This window comes from Amblyomma maculatum, chromosome 5 (assembly GCF_055883805.1).
Source record: "Amblyomma maculatum isolate TAMU_Amacu chromosome 5, ASM5588380v1, whole genome shotgun sequence".
Lineage (NCBI taxonomy): Eukaryota > Metazoa > Arthropoda > Arachnida > Ixodida > Ixodidae > Amblyomma > Amblyomma maculatum.
The window spans coordinates 140,833,408-140,849,373 of NC_139348.1; the positions used below are offsets into that span (position 1 = coordinate 140,833,408).

At 46.1% G+C, this 15,966-nt stretch overlaps 1 protein-coding gene across 1 annotated transcript in view; it reads right to left on the reverse strand.

The window, feature by feature from the left end:
• The window catches only part of LOC146189762 (uncharacterized), a 62,046-nt gene that overhangs the window by 9,623 nt on the left and 36,457 nt on the right, over nucleotides 1–15,966 (reverse strand). Inside the window, exons 2-5 of the mRNA XM_084604525.1 lie at nucleotides 7,307–7,371; nucleotides 4,532–4,759; nucleotides 1,737–1,827; nucleotides 804–1,097 (exon numbers count right to left, since the gene is read on the reverse strand). Coding sequence (XP_084460651.1) covers nucleotides 804–1,097; nucleotides 1,737–1,827; nucleotides 4,532–4,759; nucleotides 7,307–7,364 — 671 coding nt within the window. The 5' untranslated portion in view covers nucleotides 7,365–7,371. The remainder of the gene's footprint in view (nucleotides 1–803; nucleotides 1,098–1,736; nucleotides 1,828–4,531; nucleotides 4,760–7,306; nucleotides 7,372–15,966) is intronic.

The following is a 15,966-nucleotide window of genomic DNA, read 5'->3' on the forward strand; positions in this document are numbered from 1 at the left end:
AAACACACCGAGATGTCAAAAATGCCGGGGAGACAAAGAGGACAAAGTAGAAATGCCCTTCTTGCTTTTCTCTGGGTTGCTTCAACTGTATACTGCTCTGACGTAAAAATGAATTTCGACAGCAGTCATTGTCTTACTCTGAAAAGCATCGGTCTGCTCGCGGAATTGAAGTAAACTCTTTGGCCTGGTGCCGATTGTTTAAATGTGTAAGGACAGATGCAGCAACTATTTGTAGTCGGAGCTCGTGGTCATGTCACCTACCAACGTCGCCATCAATACCTGGTCATGTATATTAAAAACCTCAAGGGTTCTACAGTAGGTTCATCCGCACCTACAGACCATCAGGCAGTCGTATGCTGTTCTGGCGTCAGCAGTAAGTGATTGTTCGGAAGACTAGTTGGAGGAATACGACAGGGTCACTAAGGTGAAGGGCGCAGGGATACTAGCAAGACACTGAGTGGCATCGATATCCTCAACTATGAATAGTCGTGTCGTACAGACACGGACAGAGGCGTTGCCACAAATGGCAATTTAGTTGTGTGTTCATACGCCACTTGCGGTGTTTAATAAAGCATGAGCAACAAATTGTAGCCTTTACGGATACCCTTATGAATCCCGTGATGTCTTTTACCGGGCTTTACGTGAATACTGAAATGAACAGATATGGCAAGCGGAAAATTTGAGATTAGCATTGAAGTAGTGGTAGAAGGGGAGACGTATGAGGAGTTCAAGCAGGCGTACAATTCGCTTTCATCCGCCTGATCACACTCAAGCTGATGTCTGCACGGGCTCTCTGCACGTACTTGGCGATGGTTCGCACGTCGAATCCATTGTCGATGTACTCCTTGCCGGCGGGCATGGCGACGGAGAGGAGCAGCCGCTCTTTGCCCCGCGGCAGCGCCTCGGCCTCGAAGGCCTCTCGCAGCTCTCGGATGAGCTGCGCGTAGCCCTGCTTGTCTTCGGGCTTGCCTCCTTCGCGGAAAGCCGGGTACTCCCAGTCCATGTCCAAGCCGTCGAAGCCGTGCTCGCGGCAGAACTTGATGGCACTGCGCACGAACTTCTGCCGCTGGCTCCGGTCGGACACCATGTGCGAGAACCTGCGCACGCCATGAGCGGGCATTAATTATGATTGAATTCAATGGTTCTACCTATTGTCAGCTAAGCGCTGATAATCCGCCTTCGATGGAAACTGGGTCTGTCCCAAGACTCATCGTTCTCATCTGCTCATAGTTTTCAGCTTGCGCTGAAAATTGTAAGCATTTACATAAAGGTTCGGGTGAGGCTAACGCAGCGTCTTGAAGGCTTCTACAGTGCCACAGTATTGCACCCAAGGCCTAGTGCTCACATTAAGCACCCTACTGTTCAAATCAGCAACAATTTTGTTTTTGACCTCGCTTGAGATCCAGATGTCAATAAAATATCCTAATTAAAAAAATAGTGATGAATAAAGGCGAGAAACTCTGAAATTTAATTATCAGAGTCTTGTCTTGGGTTCAGGCGGCCAAGTATGGCCTTGAAGAGCAACGAATAAGAAAATTCACATAAAGCATCATGATTAGCGGTACACCTTATTTCTGATTACGTTATCGCTGCTCGACTCGCGATTCTAAACGGTTGATTTTCACATGGCCGCCCGGTGTCTGCTTATACGATGCTTTCGTCACTAAGGCTGTTCCTGTCGGGCACGCAGAGCGCGCGCAATGGTGCAACGCTTTAGGACTGCTTCAGAGGCTCACCTTTTGGATCCCTCATTCCAGCCGCCGACTGCCACCATAGTCTTGAGTCCCGGGTTATACTGCTTCAGGCCCACGAACTTCTTGTAGTTGCCTGAGAAAACGGTGAGCGGTCATCGACGGTTACCTCGCAAAACTTCGAAAATTCGGGGAAATGCAGGCGAAAGTGATTCCATAACAGTGCATCAAACTCTTGTCTATGTTTGTTCTGCCCCGTCCTTGATGTGCACTGTTGGGCAATACAAACAATAGGCATATCAACTGTTCTAAATTTTAGCTTTAGATGAAAACAAAATTACGAACATGTTCTTTACGCGACGCCTGTCATTGTATAGTTTCGTATTTCCGTTTACAGACCGGAATTTCAGAGATTTGTTGGAAGTGTTCCCACCAAAGGTGTCGCCCCATAAATGAAAGAGTTGGTACACTTATTGTCGAGGTCTGTAAGACCTGTGTTTGAATGGCAGAAAGAAAAAAAAGGTGGAGCTGTGGAAATTTCTTTTTTTTTTTTTAATTGCACGATAGCGTCCACCTTCGTGTTGTATGTTGCAGGTACGTGTACAACGCAACTGAATTGCCGGCAAAGCGTGTAATGTCGACAGCATGGAAAGTGAGACCAGACCAAAGAGGGGAAGAGATCTAATTTGATTAAATGGCATGGTTGGATGCAGTAAAATAATCTTGTCTGACGTTTGCGCGAGTTCGATGAGGAGGGATGAGAGATATGAGGGATTTCCCCGGGGTCATTTTCTTTGGGTTGTCGTCCTACTGCGCCGCAAGCACCTTTTTAGTTGTAGTGAGTAATCTGCCAACGGATTGGAGCGAAGGGGCTCCTTACCGCGTTAAAATTGTCCGCAGATAAACTACGCTCTCAGGACGAAATCTTGCGGTAAAGAGTATCGGGTTTGAACTGAATCAGTTTTCGAGAATTTCGCAATATTCATCTGGGATCGATACAGACTGTAGGTAAAGCATGGTAAGTTTTTCTTTTTCTTTTTTTTTTTTTGCGCTTGCCTTTAGAAGGACATAATCGCCAGTTAAGGTTCCGGCCTCTCATCGCAGCGCCGGAGACGTGCGGAGAAACTCGACATAACGTTGCGGACGATGAGATGTCAAATTGCCGGCGCCTTCGCTCACACCGCATCTACCGTCGTTGGATGCCGCATAACACAACTCCACGGCCATTGCTTTCGGTGGCGCTGTTTGTTTTTTCCTCAAAACAAGAGTTTTCATATTTCGCCTTCATCTTCATCACGATTCAGCAACCGCGGCTGGAACGGTAGATGACGAAATGAGAAGAGCACCTTGTGCGGGTAATTACTCTGGTACGAAACACAGTACACTGTACCAGACACCACCTCTCTCGATTGCGGCACGATGTTCAAAAAGGCGAAACAAAGACACCGAGACTTCTTCAGTGTTCAAATGCCTTTGCACGCCTCCAGTAGAAAGAGGACCTAATTTTGTATCCGCATTCGGTTGGAAAGCGCTTTTACGTCCCGATTGCGATTTCTATCGATAGTAACGCAGCTGAAATATCCCCTAGGGTTCAATAAAGAACGCCTATGTAACTGCGTATGGAGTCGCGTTGGGGGGGGGGGAGGGGGGTAGGTGTTCCATTATGACCAGCTGAGCTTCCACGATTGCTTAGTTGAGAAAAACAGCAGAAGAAAAAGAGCGTCACTAGGTATGCAGTGAAAATTTCGTTGGGACAGCAGTTTAGACTCGCTGTGTTCTCTTGTCATTTTTTCTTCCCATGATTAACAGATTCTTGCCTTTATTTTGACAGAGCGGAGACTGCCAAGGTATACTGCTTTTTTCTACGTTATTGATTACATTTCCTGGGTGACGGAATACGTATACATAACGCCGTGAAGGCAGTACCGAGAGGCGATTAAATGCAACCCCACTTGCTTATTTTACTCCCACCTCGTGAGAAAGCAGTACAGCAGCGAGATTGAAACAGTGTCTACGTAGCGTTACACGTTTGTCTCCGGAGTACTTGCGCCGTTACGCGCCGCTGATCACGCTCAGCTAAGAACGTGCGTGACTCTGGCATTACTCTTTGAAGTCGCCGCAACTCTCACTCGTTTTCCGCTCCCTTTGTCTCAGAGGACTTGAGCTCTATTCACGAATGGTGCACAAAATTGTCAGTCACTTCAGCCGCGCAGGCACTTAGCCTAATTCGTGCTCGGACTGGAAATCGCTGGGCTCGCTGGGAGACAGATGAGCTCTGATCCGTTTTATAGCCAACCTCAGTCCCAGCTAGCACGAACGATAGCCCAATATTGGCATTTTGTCGGCAATCCACTGGCCTTACACAGGACAAGTGCATTGTCAACATACTCCAACAATGGGCCGATGGTTCGCGTTGGCTGGGTGATGCTCTTGCTAGAATAGGGCAAGCCAACGGAAACTAGTCCGTATGATCACGGGATTACATTCTGCGCAATTGAAGAACTTCGACGCTCAACATGACGCTATTGCGAACACCGATGCGCTCTCAGTGTTCTGTGTTGTGTGGAGATTCGAAAGTGTTTAGAATCGCGAGATTGAAATGCTGTGGTAAAAAAAAAAAAAAAAAGAAGAAAGAACTAGCCCAATTCGAAACTATTCATATTCACTCTTGTTCTCGTGCTGTCAAGGGACTTGGGTGCACTTCAAGTAACCCAGGCTCGCAGGTATTCACTCATATTTACTTCAACTTTGATTACTCTGAACTTGAGCAAAGCGCACATACTAGCACATATACTAGATCTTAGGTTCCCAAATCAGTCTGCATCCAAGCTGGCGCTTACCCTGTTCGATATCGTTGTACGGGTCGTAGGGCTTGAGTTCATATCGCTTGTTGAAGCCAGCGAAGGCGTATATGAGGTGGGTGCACAGGTACGGGTTGATGTTCTGCGGCGTGAACTTGGCCAGCGAGGGCCGGTATACGGCCCAATTGGAGTAGTAGCACACGATCTTCAGATCCGTACGAGGCTGCAGCTCCCGCCGGTTCCTCTGGGCGTCATCCTCGGCTGCCGCTGCGGGTAAAAACGATTTATTGAACGGATTTAATGCCCCAAAGAAAATCGTCCCGGTCACTCAGGAGTTGCATAATACTAAGTTATTAGGAATGTCACGAAGGCGAAAACTGTGCGCCATGTGTGCGAAATCTGTAGCCATTTACCATCGTAGGTGGCAAGAGTCGCTTGCCACCTACGATGGTTAGTAGATGAAAGAGCCACCTGCTGCTGTTGACAAGTGCCAAAATCAAGAAAGCCGAATCTCCAATTTCCTCTTGCTAGGGACAGATGAGAGATGCACAAGGCGAACCTCGCGTGTGATTAAAGTATCGGTCGTAAATAAAGTCTTGGACATTACGAAAAATTTGGATGAAACAAAATCCTTCTATATAACGAACTACTTTGATAAAACAAAAGTTTTTAAATGTGCTCCTCGCTACTACATGAGCAGAATAGAAAAGACGTATGCTATCGCGTTTGCTTCGAATTACTCAAACAGATGGCTTTATAGCTAACTAATTAACTAAGTCAACCCAGACTCGCTTTGGGTACTACCACACCAACCCTCTAATTAGTTAAGCGATTACTCGCCTAAGTACAATTGGTCTCATTCGAAATTCGCGGCCTGTGACGTCACACCTCGATCGACCAACTGAAAAGCGGTTTGTTCCTGAACTCTGGCCTGCGTCAGCGGTGTTCGGTCGTGAGACCTTGAGCTCCGCTGCCGAAAGCCACTGAGGCACCCCGACGGGTGTTTACTAAATGGCGACTTCAGCCGATCATTAGAGGTTTGATTTCCTGTATAATACGTCGGTTCGATTGCAAAAGTAATTTCCCAGAGGATTATACTCTGAATGTACGGAAGTTGTGTGCCAAAAATTGTTTACTGCCGGGGTGGAACGAATGCCAAACCTTTATGCCCTTTCCTACCTGCCAACTTAGTTTGGCCCTTACTGGGTCAAAACTTAGCAGCAGTGGGTGAAAAGGAAACTGGCAGGAAGGCGGAAAAATCATTACTTCTTGTGTTTAGAGGAGCCTTATTTTCTCAAACGGCCGGCGTCGCGTTTGCGCAACCCACGTCATAGTCGGAAAGAGTTCGGGCTTTCAGATTAGGGGCACACACACTTGACCATGATAGTTCGTAATCACAGTGTCTGCTGTCTGTAATTAACCCTGGACAGTGGTAAGCTGATGCGGTGACCTTCTGCTGAAATGAGCCAGATCACAAGTCGCACGTTTGCCCTATATTTACCACACTAATCATAGTGTCTAGTATAACGGTCCTCCTCAAGAAACGAGAACCGAAGAACAGGAAAAGGGGTAGTGCTTCTCGTGTTGCCTTCGTTACGAAGACGAGTGCGCAGCAACCTAATCTTAAGGGCTATGTCTTAGGAGCTCAAGGCCTCAGTATCGCTACCCATTACGACACCTGCAGGGAGTTGTTAATAACGCAAGCAAGCGTGTCCTAGAAAGCGTCCGGACCAGCGTGCGTGGCAAGAACTTGGGTTACAATTCAGTTGCAGAATTTTTGGATCATTTTTAACGCTTACGTATTGGAAGGAGAGCTGTCTTCTATACCCTATATTGAACCAGAGATCCATTTATATTTGCCATGCACTTTGTTTCGTTTTCTATTTTTATAACCTACATGGGCTGGGCATTGTCCTCGGTTTAACCGTTTTGTATCAGGATAAGCAAAACTTTCCTCGCATCGTTAATCGCAGAAAGGCGTGGTCACTTCCTCGTAGCATTTATAGCGCCTAGACGGCTTTGAGAGGTCATTTTGGCCATGAGCTCTGTACTGTATTTGAGATTTGTTGGAATAAAGTTTCTCGGCGCTTCGTAGACACGCCTGACCCTGGAAAGTAAGCTTCACCTGTTGTAGTACGAAGTTAAATTGTCAAACGATGCGATGGACACTGCGCAAACTTAATTTGATATATTTTTTTCTTTTGTCATCCTTTTTAGACCATACTTTTTCTTAGATCAAAGCTCATTTACTTTCTTTTTCTAATGGCTGTGTGTATTGCTAGATATGCACAACCTTAACTTTCTGCCTGTTTTTCCTTGGTATTTTTTATTTTAAATTACGAATGTTTGCGTCGTATGCGCTGCACTGTGCTTCTCGAGGTTTTGTAATCTGTGCAATATTTCCTGAACGATAGCTCATTTTGTGATAATGTAGAGCATGCATATGAAGACATTCCAAAACGTTTCTCTATCTTCTTGAACATTGTTCATATGTTAACATTTTCTTTTCCGTTTTCCTGCTTCTATTATATGTCTTGGTTAACTCACTTTGACCAGGGTCCCATAGTTCCCTTTTTTTGTGTTTGGTAACTTCATATGCATAGTACTGTTATGTATCCTCTTATAGATGCATAGTACTGTTATGTATCCTATTATAGCTAGTAAATCCCTATTTGATTTGACCTTAATAAACGGATCTATGTTGTTAAGTTCATCCAGTTTACAAGGCTATTGGCTCTTTCCTTGTGCACATGCATAATCATGTATAATAGGGCAAAATAGATCGTGCATGATAGTGTTGGAGTGGTAACTTACGCGATGCCCATCCGGCTCCACCCAGTGCCGAGAAGAACAGCACCGGCCACAGGAACATGGCTGCCCTGCAAAGAAGAGGCCAAATGAGTGCACTGTGTTTGCAGTCAGCTTTTTCTACCACTCAAACGGAGCAGCCATTAGCCATCACCAGAAAACTTTGCAAACATCATAGACGAAGAATGCGTAAGAAAGACACATCTGCCTACGTTAAAGGAAGTCATTTTTTTGTGAGCGGGAAATCAGAAAAGGACCCCGTGGGGACTCGTTTTCCCGACTTGATCACGAAGAATTTACAGAAAGCGAAGCCAGGAATGCTGCTTCGCTGTATGTTTTTTTCCTCATTGAGCCCATTCTTACCTGTTAGGCCACATAGTTTCAGGAATAATATCAAAACAATCACACCTAGTCGATACGAATTCCTAAGCAAAAATAATTAAAAAAAAAAAAACGAAAAATCACGTGACTTTTGCCACGCATCCTGCGATGCGGTCACTTCAGGTAAGACCACTCTGAATAGTCCCTCACCTTTGGAACAGTCGTTTTTACCGTGTTTAAACCTGACATGCACGTGTTGTTTTGTTGTGCACAACGGAATTATTGTGTGCAAGCTGGACTTATACAAAATACCAACCACATAGGTGTCTGGATGTCTTGTCGAGGCGACTATTAACAGGATGGATCCCGAACTTAACGGAGAAATATGGCACCTTTAATGAACTGCATTCTTCAGTTTTCGAGACTTTGTCACACCGGCGGGTGGTGTATAAGAAAACGAGCACAGCAAAAGTCAAAGCTCCAGCGTGTTATATACAGCCCTCGCTTATTCTTTTCGCACGTCTCTCGCGTATTTATCCTTGTACTTCCGGAAGAACCAGCGTTATTCTGAAACAGCACTTGCGCTTAATTCCACCTCTACTAGCAGCTGCAGTTGCCTTTTGGGTGAGTGTGCGACCTGCGTTAATTTTTAAGGTAGAAGAATGCTCCCGAAATTGCTCACTGATACATCCATTTTTTAGTCTTATCAGGATCGCAACAAAGTTGAGCATCCGATAGGTGGCACGTTTACAGAGTGCGGTACGCTTTAACAGTCGAACTTCGGAAAATAAGTGTTTTTGAGTACGTAAACTGCGTGATTTACCTCCTACATCTATGAGGAAGTTTTCTTTTCATCTGACTCCAAAAACTGAACACAGGGTTATGACGACCCTCTTTGTGTTCCCTCTATTCTTGGCATTGTCCTGCATGCTTTTCGTAAGCATGCGTGCGCCCTCTTAACGCACGCGAACCGAGGTTTCAAGCTCATTTGATTGCCCTACAAGTTCTGAACCTTACAGCTCAAAGAAGTTATGCGCGTGCATTAACTAACCGGGTACCTGTTGGAGATACACCGCCAGACTGTCCACAAACACTTATGGAGGGCGCACTCAGCAATGGCTAATACATGGTCGTCCTTATACCTTTCTATATCTTTTGTTATGAGAAAGTTGCAGTGGGAAGTGAGAAAAAAAGATAGAAAAAACAACAACAATATCGAGCAGCATCGAATGAAGAAAAAAGAAAATGAGTTATTTATTGATTAATTAATTGACACCTGGTGCTAAAGCTATGCTCCGGCTATGAGGCATACCGTAGCGGAAGGCGCCAAAAAGAAATATTCATACATAAAAGTTTTCATTTTTGTCTTTGCCTGGATGGACACCCGGCTGCCGTGACCAGAATTCAACCTATGACACAGGGCTTAACAGTAGAACACCTCTGCCTCTAAACGTCCTCGACAGGTCAGAAGAAGTGGAAAAAATGTAAGCACAACCTCTTACAGTCCTTTGGCTAACTGAAAATTATTTATCTACGTGGCAAGGACCACGACTAAATGTTATCGAATAATGCTTCATGTCATGGTCGTACTTCTAAAAAGTGCCTTGCTGAAACTGCGTCTCAGTATTTGCGGTGCACCCTAAGACATGGCTCCCGGGAGTACATTCACCTCTAATTGTGCTTTACTTCGATTTGCTTTGGAAGCCGTCATCTTTGTCTTGATTGAAGTGGAGCAATGATCCCTCAGTGTCTCGTGAAAGGAGAGCGCCGCTGGAATTTCGCTTCGCGGTCAAGCGGAGGGGCTTACGGGAGTGGCGGCCGCATTCCAGCTGCCCGGACATCGGAAAGCGCTCAGACGCGGTGAGTTATTGTCTTTCCGTCGAGTGGCAGTGCTTGGATCCTCGCTTGGTTAGACGCTTTCTCTCGTTTTCCACTAAAATGCGTCGAAAATTTGGAAACCGACTTTAGTTAAAACTGTAGAAAGATTACCGCTATGAACGAGGCGTGACATTTCTGAACTTGTGACGTTGTTTCTGGAGCGCTTTTGGCGTCAGCTAATACAAATTCAGCCCTTCGGCTATACTCAGCTCTGCTCCCGATCTGTATTTAGATTTCACACAACTACAGCTGCCGGCATTAACATAACTTGCCCTGAACACCGGCTTTCTATCATCAATCCTCTATACATACATAATACAGGATGCCAAGCTCTTCGGATGGATTCACTCCTTCATAAGACACTCATTTATATCCGAATTTTCAGCTATAGTATTGGGTCGAGGCTATGTCTTCCATAGTCTTCCATTCTATACCCAAGAGAGAGAGAGAAAGAGAGAAAGAAAGAGAGGATTCAGTGGTTGTAGGACATGTTTGCTTGGTAGTTCACCTGGTACGGTACTCCAAATGTCATCCTGTATGGATGGGTCCATTCCATTGTACCCTTCCGATCAACTAACGTGAAGATTTATTTGCCCGCTCAATACTAGCCTCCTCATTTGATTCAACTGGGAGCCTATATGGATAGACTGACACCATCGCAGCCACTATGATGCCAGCCTCTACAGATAGGCCAGACTCATGTAACCTTCGTATATACATTGAAATACGTTTTCATCAAGAAATGTAGATTCCTGGGTGACCTTATTGCTCAACCACGAAGCAGAAGAGAAACGCAAAGTCATCGGTCTCTCCCTGACCGCCGCCGAGTCCCAAGGGATTCCGGCCGACGGTTAGGGGAATGAAGGGGGGCTTAGGCTAAAGCCTTCTTCCCCGTCAATTTTCACGGGTGCCAATAAGCATTATATTCCTCTCTTTTCCTCATCAAGGACGATATGATGCACCACCGTAGTCTTTTCTATCCGATGTCGATACTCCAAGCCACATTGGTAAGCTGGAAATAGAACTTCTTACTTATATTCTACCAAGTATTGTCATTTCCCCTTCTTTTTCTTCTTTTCAGTGGAAGCGCATCAACATATTCACCAACTCTACTAATATTCAAAGGAACGTTACTCCGCATCGACCAATCTGCTAGTGAATGCGTTAGTCACTCTCGTACTGAATCAACGAAAGAGAAAGAGAATTCGTCTTTTAGGTGGAATATTTGCATCTACGTTAGCCACGGCTTCTAAGGATATCTCCACTAGTGTGGCAGTTATTTTAATCAGTTTCCTCATGAAGGCGCGCCAGCGATGGTATTGTTTGCCCAGTCTTACGTGCATCGAACCAGGACATTCTGGTGTAGACTTCAGTGTCCGCACCTCTTCTTACGACGATTACAACAGATCGCTGGCTGCTCTTTGCTTTCGAGGTCGTTGCAAACGTTAGGTAATTGACAGTCTTAGCCAGCCGACGCCACAAACGTGGGGGAGAAAAAATGTGAATTGCCACGAACGGAACGACACATTCTTTCTTAACAGATGCACTACGTGTAGGTGAAAGCAAGCAACAGAAGTATCAAGAGTAGCGACATCTGTGTGGACTGTCATGCAACTCAAACGTTCTAGTCTACTTTTAGCCGACGGGGTGGATGCGTCGTCGACCATGTACGGCTGTCTGAATCAGCACAAACACTGACGTGGTGGCAAGTGGCCCCAAGGAATAAGGGAGGTAATCAAACAAAGAAAGATATTAGTACCGATTTTTGTTGGTTCGACTTCACTTGTTGAGCCTTTGTCGTCACATCCTGTTTTTTCCGCAAACAGACGTCTGCCAAGGGCAAATACCGCATCCTATTTTATCTGGCAAAATAGAGGCTTTCCGATGGCGATAATCGTCATAAAAAAATTCCATTAGATTTTAGCTGACACCGAGGAAAGCCAATATACATGTAATCTTCTTGGCCTATGAAGACTTCAGGCATTTGGCATCGCGTGAGTGTCGCCTATGTTGCGCGAGCTGATTAGCATATATAGCACGCTGCATCGCCAGGATAATCCTGCCGCGGTCCCAACTCGTGACCTCGACTTGTGCAAGCCAAGTGCCGGGACGACGAAAGGAACGGAGTGCACGCTAGCTCATCCTCGGCGGAAGGCAGGGGGTCGATCGCCAGGTCGGCAAGGCCGACAAGGGTCGACGAAGGTCTCGAGGGCCATCGTACCGCTGGTTGCACGCACACGCATCGCGCTACGCTCGATGTATTTTCATTCCGAAAAAGGCTTGAAATCAAACCATGGACAATGCAACGAGCCTCGTGAATGGAAATGATAGGCTTAACAGTGAGGGACAAGAAGCGAGCACAGCGGGTCGGGGATCAAAATTGTGTTAGTGACATCCTATCTAAACTCAAGATAAAGAAATTGGTACAGGAAGGGCATGTACTGCGAATGCAAGGAGGAGGAGGAGGAGTAAGATGAGGAAAGGCAGGGAGGTTAACCCGTAACAGCAACCGGTTTGCTACCCTGCACTGGGGGAATGGGGTGAGTGGATATAAAAATTGTGAGAAAGGGATTGTTGAAGTTAGTACAGTCACATCACAGACATGCGAATGCAAGGTGACCAGAGTTCTTTAAGGGTAATGGTCTGGATTTAAAAATAAGGCAGACATGCCATAGATAATCAAGCGGGCGGATGTGATTAGGAAATCTGCGAGGATTATGTGGCTTCAGCTAGCACAGGACTGGATCAGATTCAGGAGAGGGCTTTGCCGTGCCCTAAGAACAGCTAGATCGATGAAGGTGTGTTCCAGGTGACAAGTCGTTCCACGGTCGCTGTAGACGGACACAGTGGCCGGCTGACAACAGCTCCCATCTTTGCACTCAGTTCGACAGCAACATTTTGCTGAGTAGGTGAAGCGTGTTGTGCATCTTTTCGTACGCGAGGACGAATCATGCTGGATATGCTTTGACGGAATGTGCGCCACAGGAGAAGAAAAGAACGGGCAAAGTTTTTGTTTTACCTACGCCTGAAAATGAATAGTAAGAGCTGTGCAGAAAAACCGCCTGTGGGTTGTCTTAACAAGAAAATGACATGACGTCACCACTCCGGAATAACGTCATAACCTTCTCTTCGGTGCGACCAGAGCAGCGCCAGTTCACCCGCCGAACAAGAATCAATTGCGACATCAACAGCTAAGTAATTGTTGGGGTCTGATAATGACGGGGGGGGGGGGGGGGGGGGCTGATCCTTTTTGGCGGTTATATATAGGTGTGCCGCCTCGTTCGCTTCCGCCACTGCTACTAACTAGCTCAACTTTCCGTGTTATTGAGCTACTAATACTGCTACTACTACTGACACTGCTGCTACACCACCACTAGTACTACTCTTCCGCACCTAATATTGTAAATGCTGCCATCGTTTTCGCGACTATGACTACTACTGAGTACTACAATTAAGAAGCCATCGACGACGTTGTAATGCCTTCAAACCTGTTATAGGCAGCGATCGCTGTGAAACTAGATTATAGCCTGGGTCAGACTGAAGTGTCATTTGGACGATATTTTGGCTCAGGCCATTCAGTCGAAGTTTGCTTTCATCAACGGCTTGTCCCTGGCTATATGAGTTAAAGACCGGTTCGAGTCGAAGAATTTATATACATAACCGAGGGTTGATCGGGCGGATCACGGAGTCTCGCGTTATCTCATTGTCTCGTTCTCAAGGTACTAGGTTCGATTCCCGGCCTGGGTAGTACGGGCCTGCTCCGAATTTCGCAGTTCGCTAACAACCCACGCGCAGGACCTGTGGAGTGGGAGGAGCTCATTGAATCCACATGGCCCACATATAGACAGGACGGCCGCCGTGGCGGGTCAATCGCCGGCGCTGCCACCGCCGATGGGTCGACGACCGACAACCTACATTGGCCGCCACGTTCCCCCTTCCACCGCAGTCCTCTATTCACTTGCTCTTCACGATCGAAGCACGTGGCGACGCCTAGCTTTCCGCGGCACCACGTGCGTGGGGGGTGCTACTAATACAGTGAACGAGAAAGTGGCCGATAAGCGGCGGACACTGGCGCGTTATTTTTTGCGCGAGGCGACAGCGACGACGCCTTTAATTGCCCGGAGATAAGACCACACCTGCAGCGCGAGTCTAAAAGGAGAGAAAGTGCCCTCGAAAATGAGCGCCTGAGGCCTGCGACAGCACTCAGTGGCTTGGACAAGGTGAAGGTGGTCGGCAAAAGTAAATCGGAGAGCCGTCGGACAGTTGTCCTCAAGGCAGCGTACAGCGTAGGCGAGCTCATATAATAAGGGGCCTTTTACTTCATTTGTCCGGTTTCGCAGGAAATCGCGCGCACCCGAAAACGTTGGCTGAAGTGTCCGTGGCTTGAAGAGCAAGTAGTTATGAATAAGGTGGATTAGTACGCAGGGTAACTATGCTCAACACTGTCGAGCAGCCCTTCGATCTGTGTACAGCTATTCTTTTTTGCAGCAAGAACCAGTGTCATTGCGGTCGAAGAAAACGTCAGTCAGGAATGAAATTTGCGTTAAAACATTAGCTGCAGCGTGTTTCAAACAATGAAAATAGCCCGCTTGTGAAAAATATGCCTTTACTCATAATTTATTATAGGATATACACTGTAAACAAGAATAAGCTTAAAAGGGAGTAAAAATGGACTATAGCATGTCCTCTAGCACACTCTCTTGCAGGGGCAAGGTATTCTCTCCGAGCCCTGAGGTAGATTTTCATCACCAACTACATGGAATGACACACCGTGGTAGCAGAAGCATATTGTCTCTTTAAATAATATTTATTTTATGTAATCAGCAACGAAAGGAGACTTTTAACCGCTGCACCATAACTTTTAATGTTATAAATTACAGGACATAGACACTTTATTTCCAATCTTCGTAATTGCTAGAATTTCGCATATTTCAAAGTTAGAATTGGCTTCCCCATTTCTAGTGATTAAGATTTGACCGAAGGCTTGAGCAGCATGCCCTGATTTTAATAGGGAGTACACTGGAGGACAAGCCACTCCCTTTTTATTCCCTTGTAGGCATATTCTTGTTCAGAATGTACTTGCTGTCCATTTCAGTTGTAGAGTGTGGAACAGATTATTTTAATTTTTCTTATGCGTATACTGGTGGGAGTTATTTTCCTCGAAAAACTGCTTGCGCGTGCCTAACGATCCGGATCATTGAACTCGAACAATTGTCTTGTTGCACAAGTGGTGCGCTCTATTTTATCAAACCGAGACCCTGTAATGAGCTTCTTTACAACTTGCCGTTGTTACTTGGTTACTTGGGTTGGGTTTGTTAAATGCGGTGGCGAGACAGTGCAAACCCCGTCCAAGGGAGGAATTAAACGGCGAGGTGGTTGTGCGGGAACATTTACAAGGGGCTGAAGTGTTGGAGGGCAGTTTGTAAGAAAGACAATGTTGAGATTATTTGGCTCCACTGTAGTGAATTGAGGCCGAGAGGCGATTTATACCCTATAGTGCAGAATTATACTGTGAATAATGAAACGTTCTGCCTGCGGTTGTGGGTAGCTGCTACTTAGTGAAGCAAGCAAGCCTGGCGAGGGCTCCAAATGGCTAAGGCGTATACAAGTATAACGTGAATGTACGTTTTGTATGCCTATTGTTTAATGCCTGGAGCAAAGCGGCAATTTTGTTATGAGATGTGCACAAGTCGTACCGTAGGCTGGCCGTTATCCCGATGAGTACTTCTATCTCTCCTTTCTGTTGTATTTCTATGAATTAGAGGCAAAGCTATTGTGTTGAGGGAGATAAGGAAAATAAAGACTGCAGCACTTGCGTGTTGTGTGCATGAATTTGCATTTTGAAATAATAAACTGCATTAGCCAGTCGTAACGCCAGTTATGTATTTCGCGTAGGTGATCTTGTTATATTCCTTAACCTGTGCCATGGCTGATGTGGCGATACACGACGCAATTATCCGCAGAATGTCCCGGAACCCTGGCATGGCAAAAAGTGCGTCAAGTTCACAGAAGTGGTATTATACTAACTAATGTCTTGCTTCGCGATGTTCCCTACATGCTCGCTGGCACAAGCAGTCTACAGATAACGTCATTTTAATTTATTGTAGTAAAATACTTCGCTACTCATTGTACACTGCTGACCACATTGAGCTGTTGCGCTGTGGACAGCAGTTAGAAACGCTCCCGAACACTGCCTTTTGATTTGCAGGCCACCGAAGTTGATTTAAGTTGCCCTGGTTGATTAGTTACTGTTATTTGTTATCGCCTGACTTTGCTACAGCTTGCCTGTGACCCTGGCGGGAAGCCGCCAATCATCGAATGAGCCAACAGGAAATGTTAACTAAGCACGACCGTTCGACCGGAAATTGCTATCCCTTCACGTCTAAAAGCCTTGAGCGGTGACGGTTAGGGTCTTTCCCCTCTCGCTCTTTTACGTCAAGCAGCTCTGCTGGACACGGCGGTCCCCT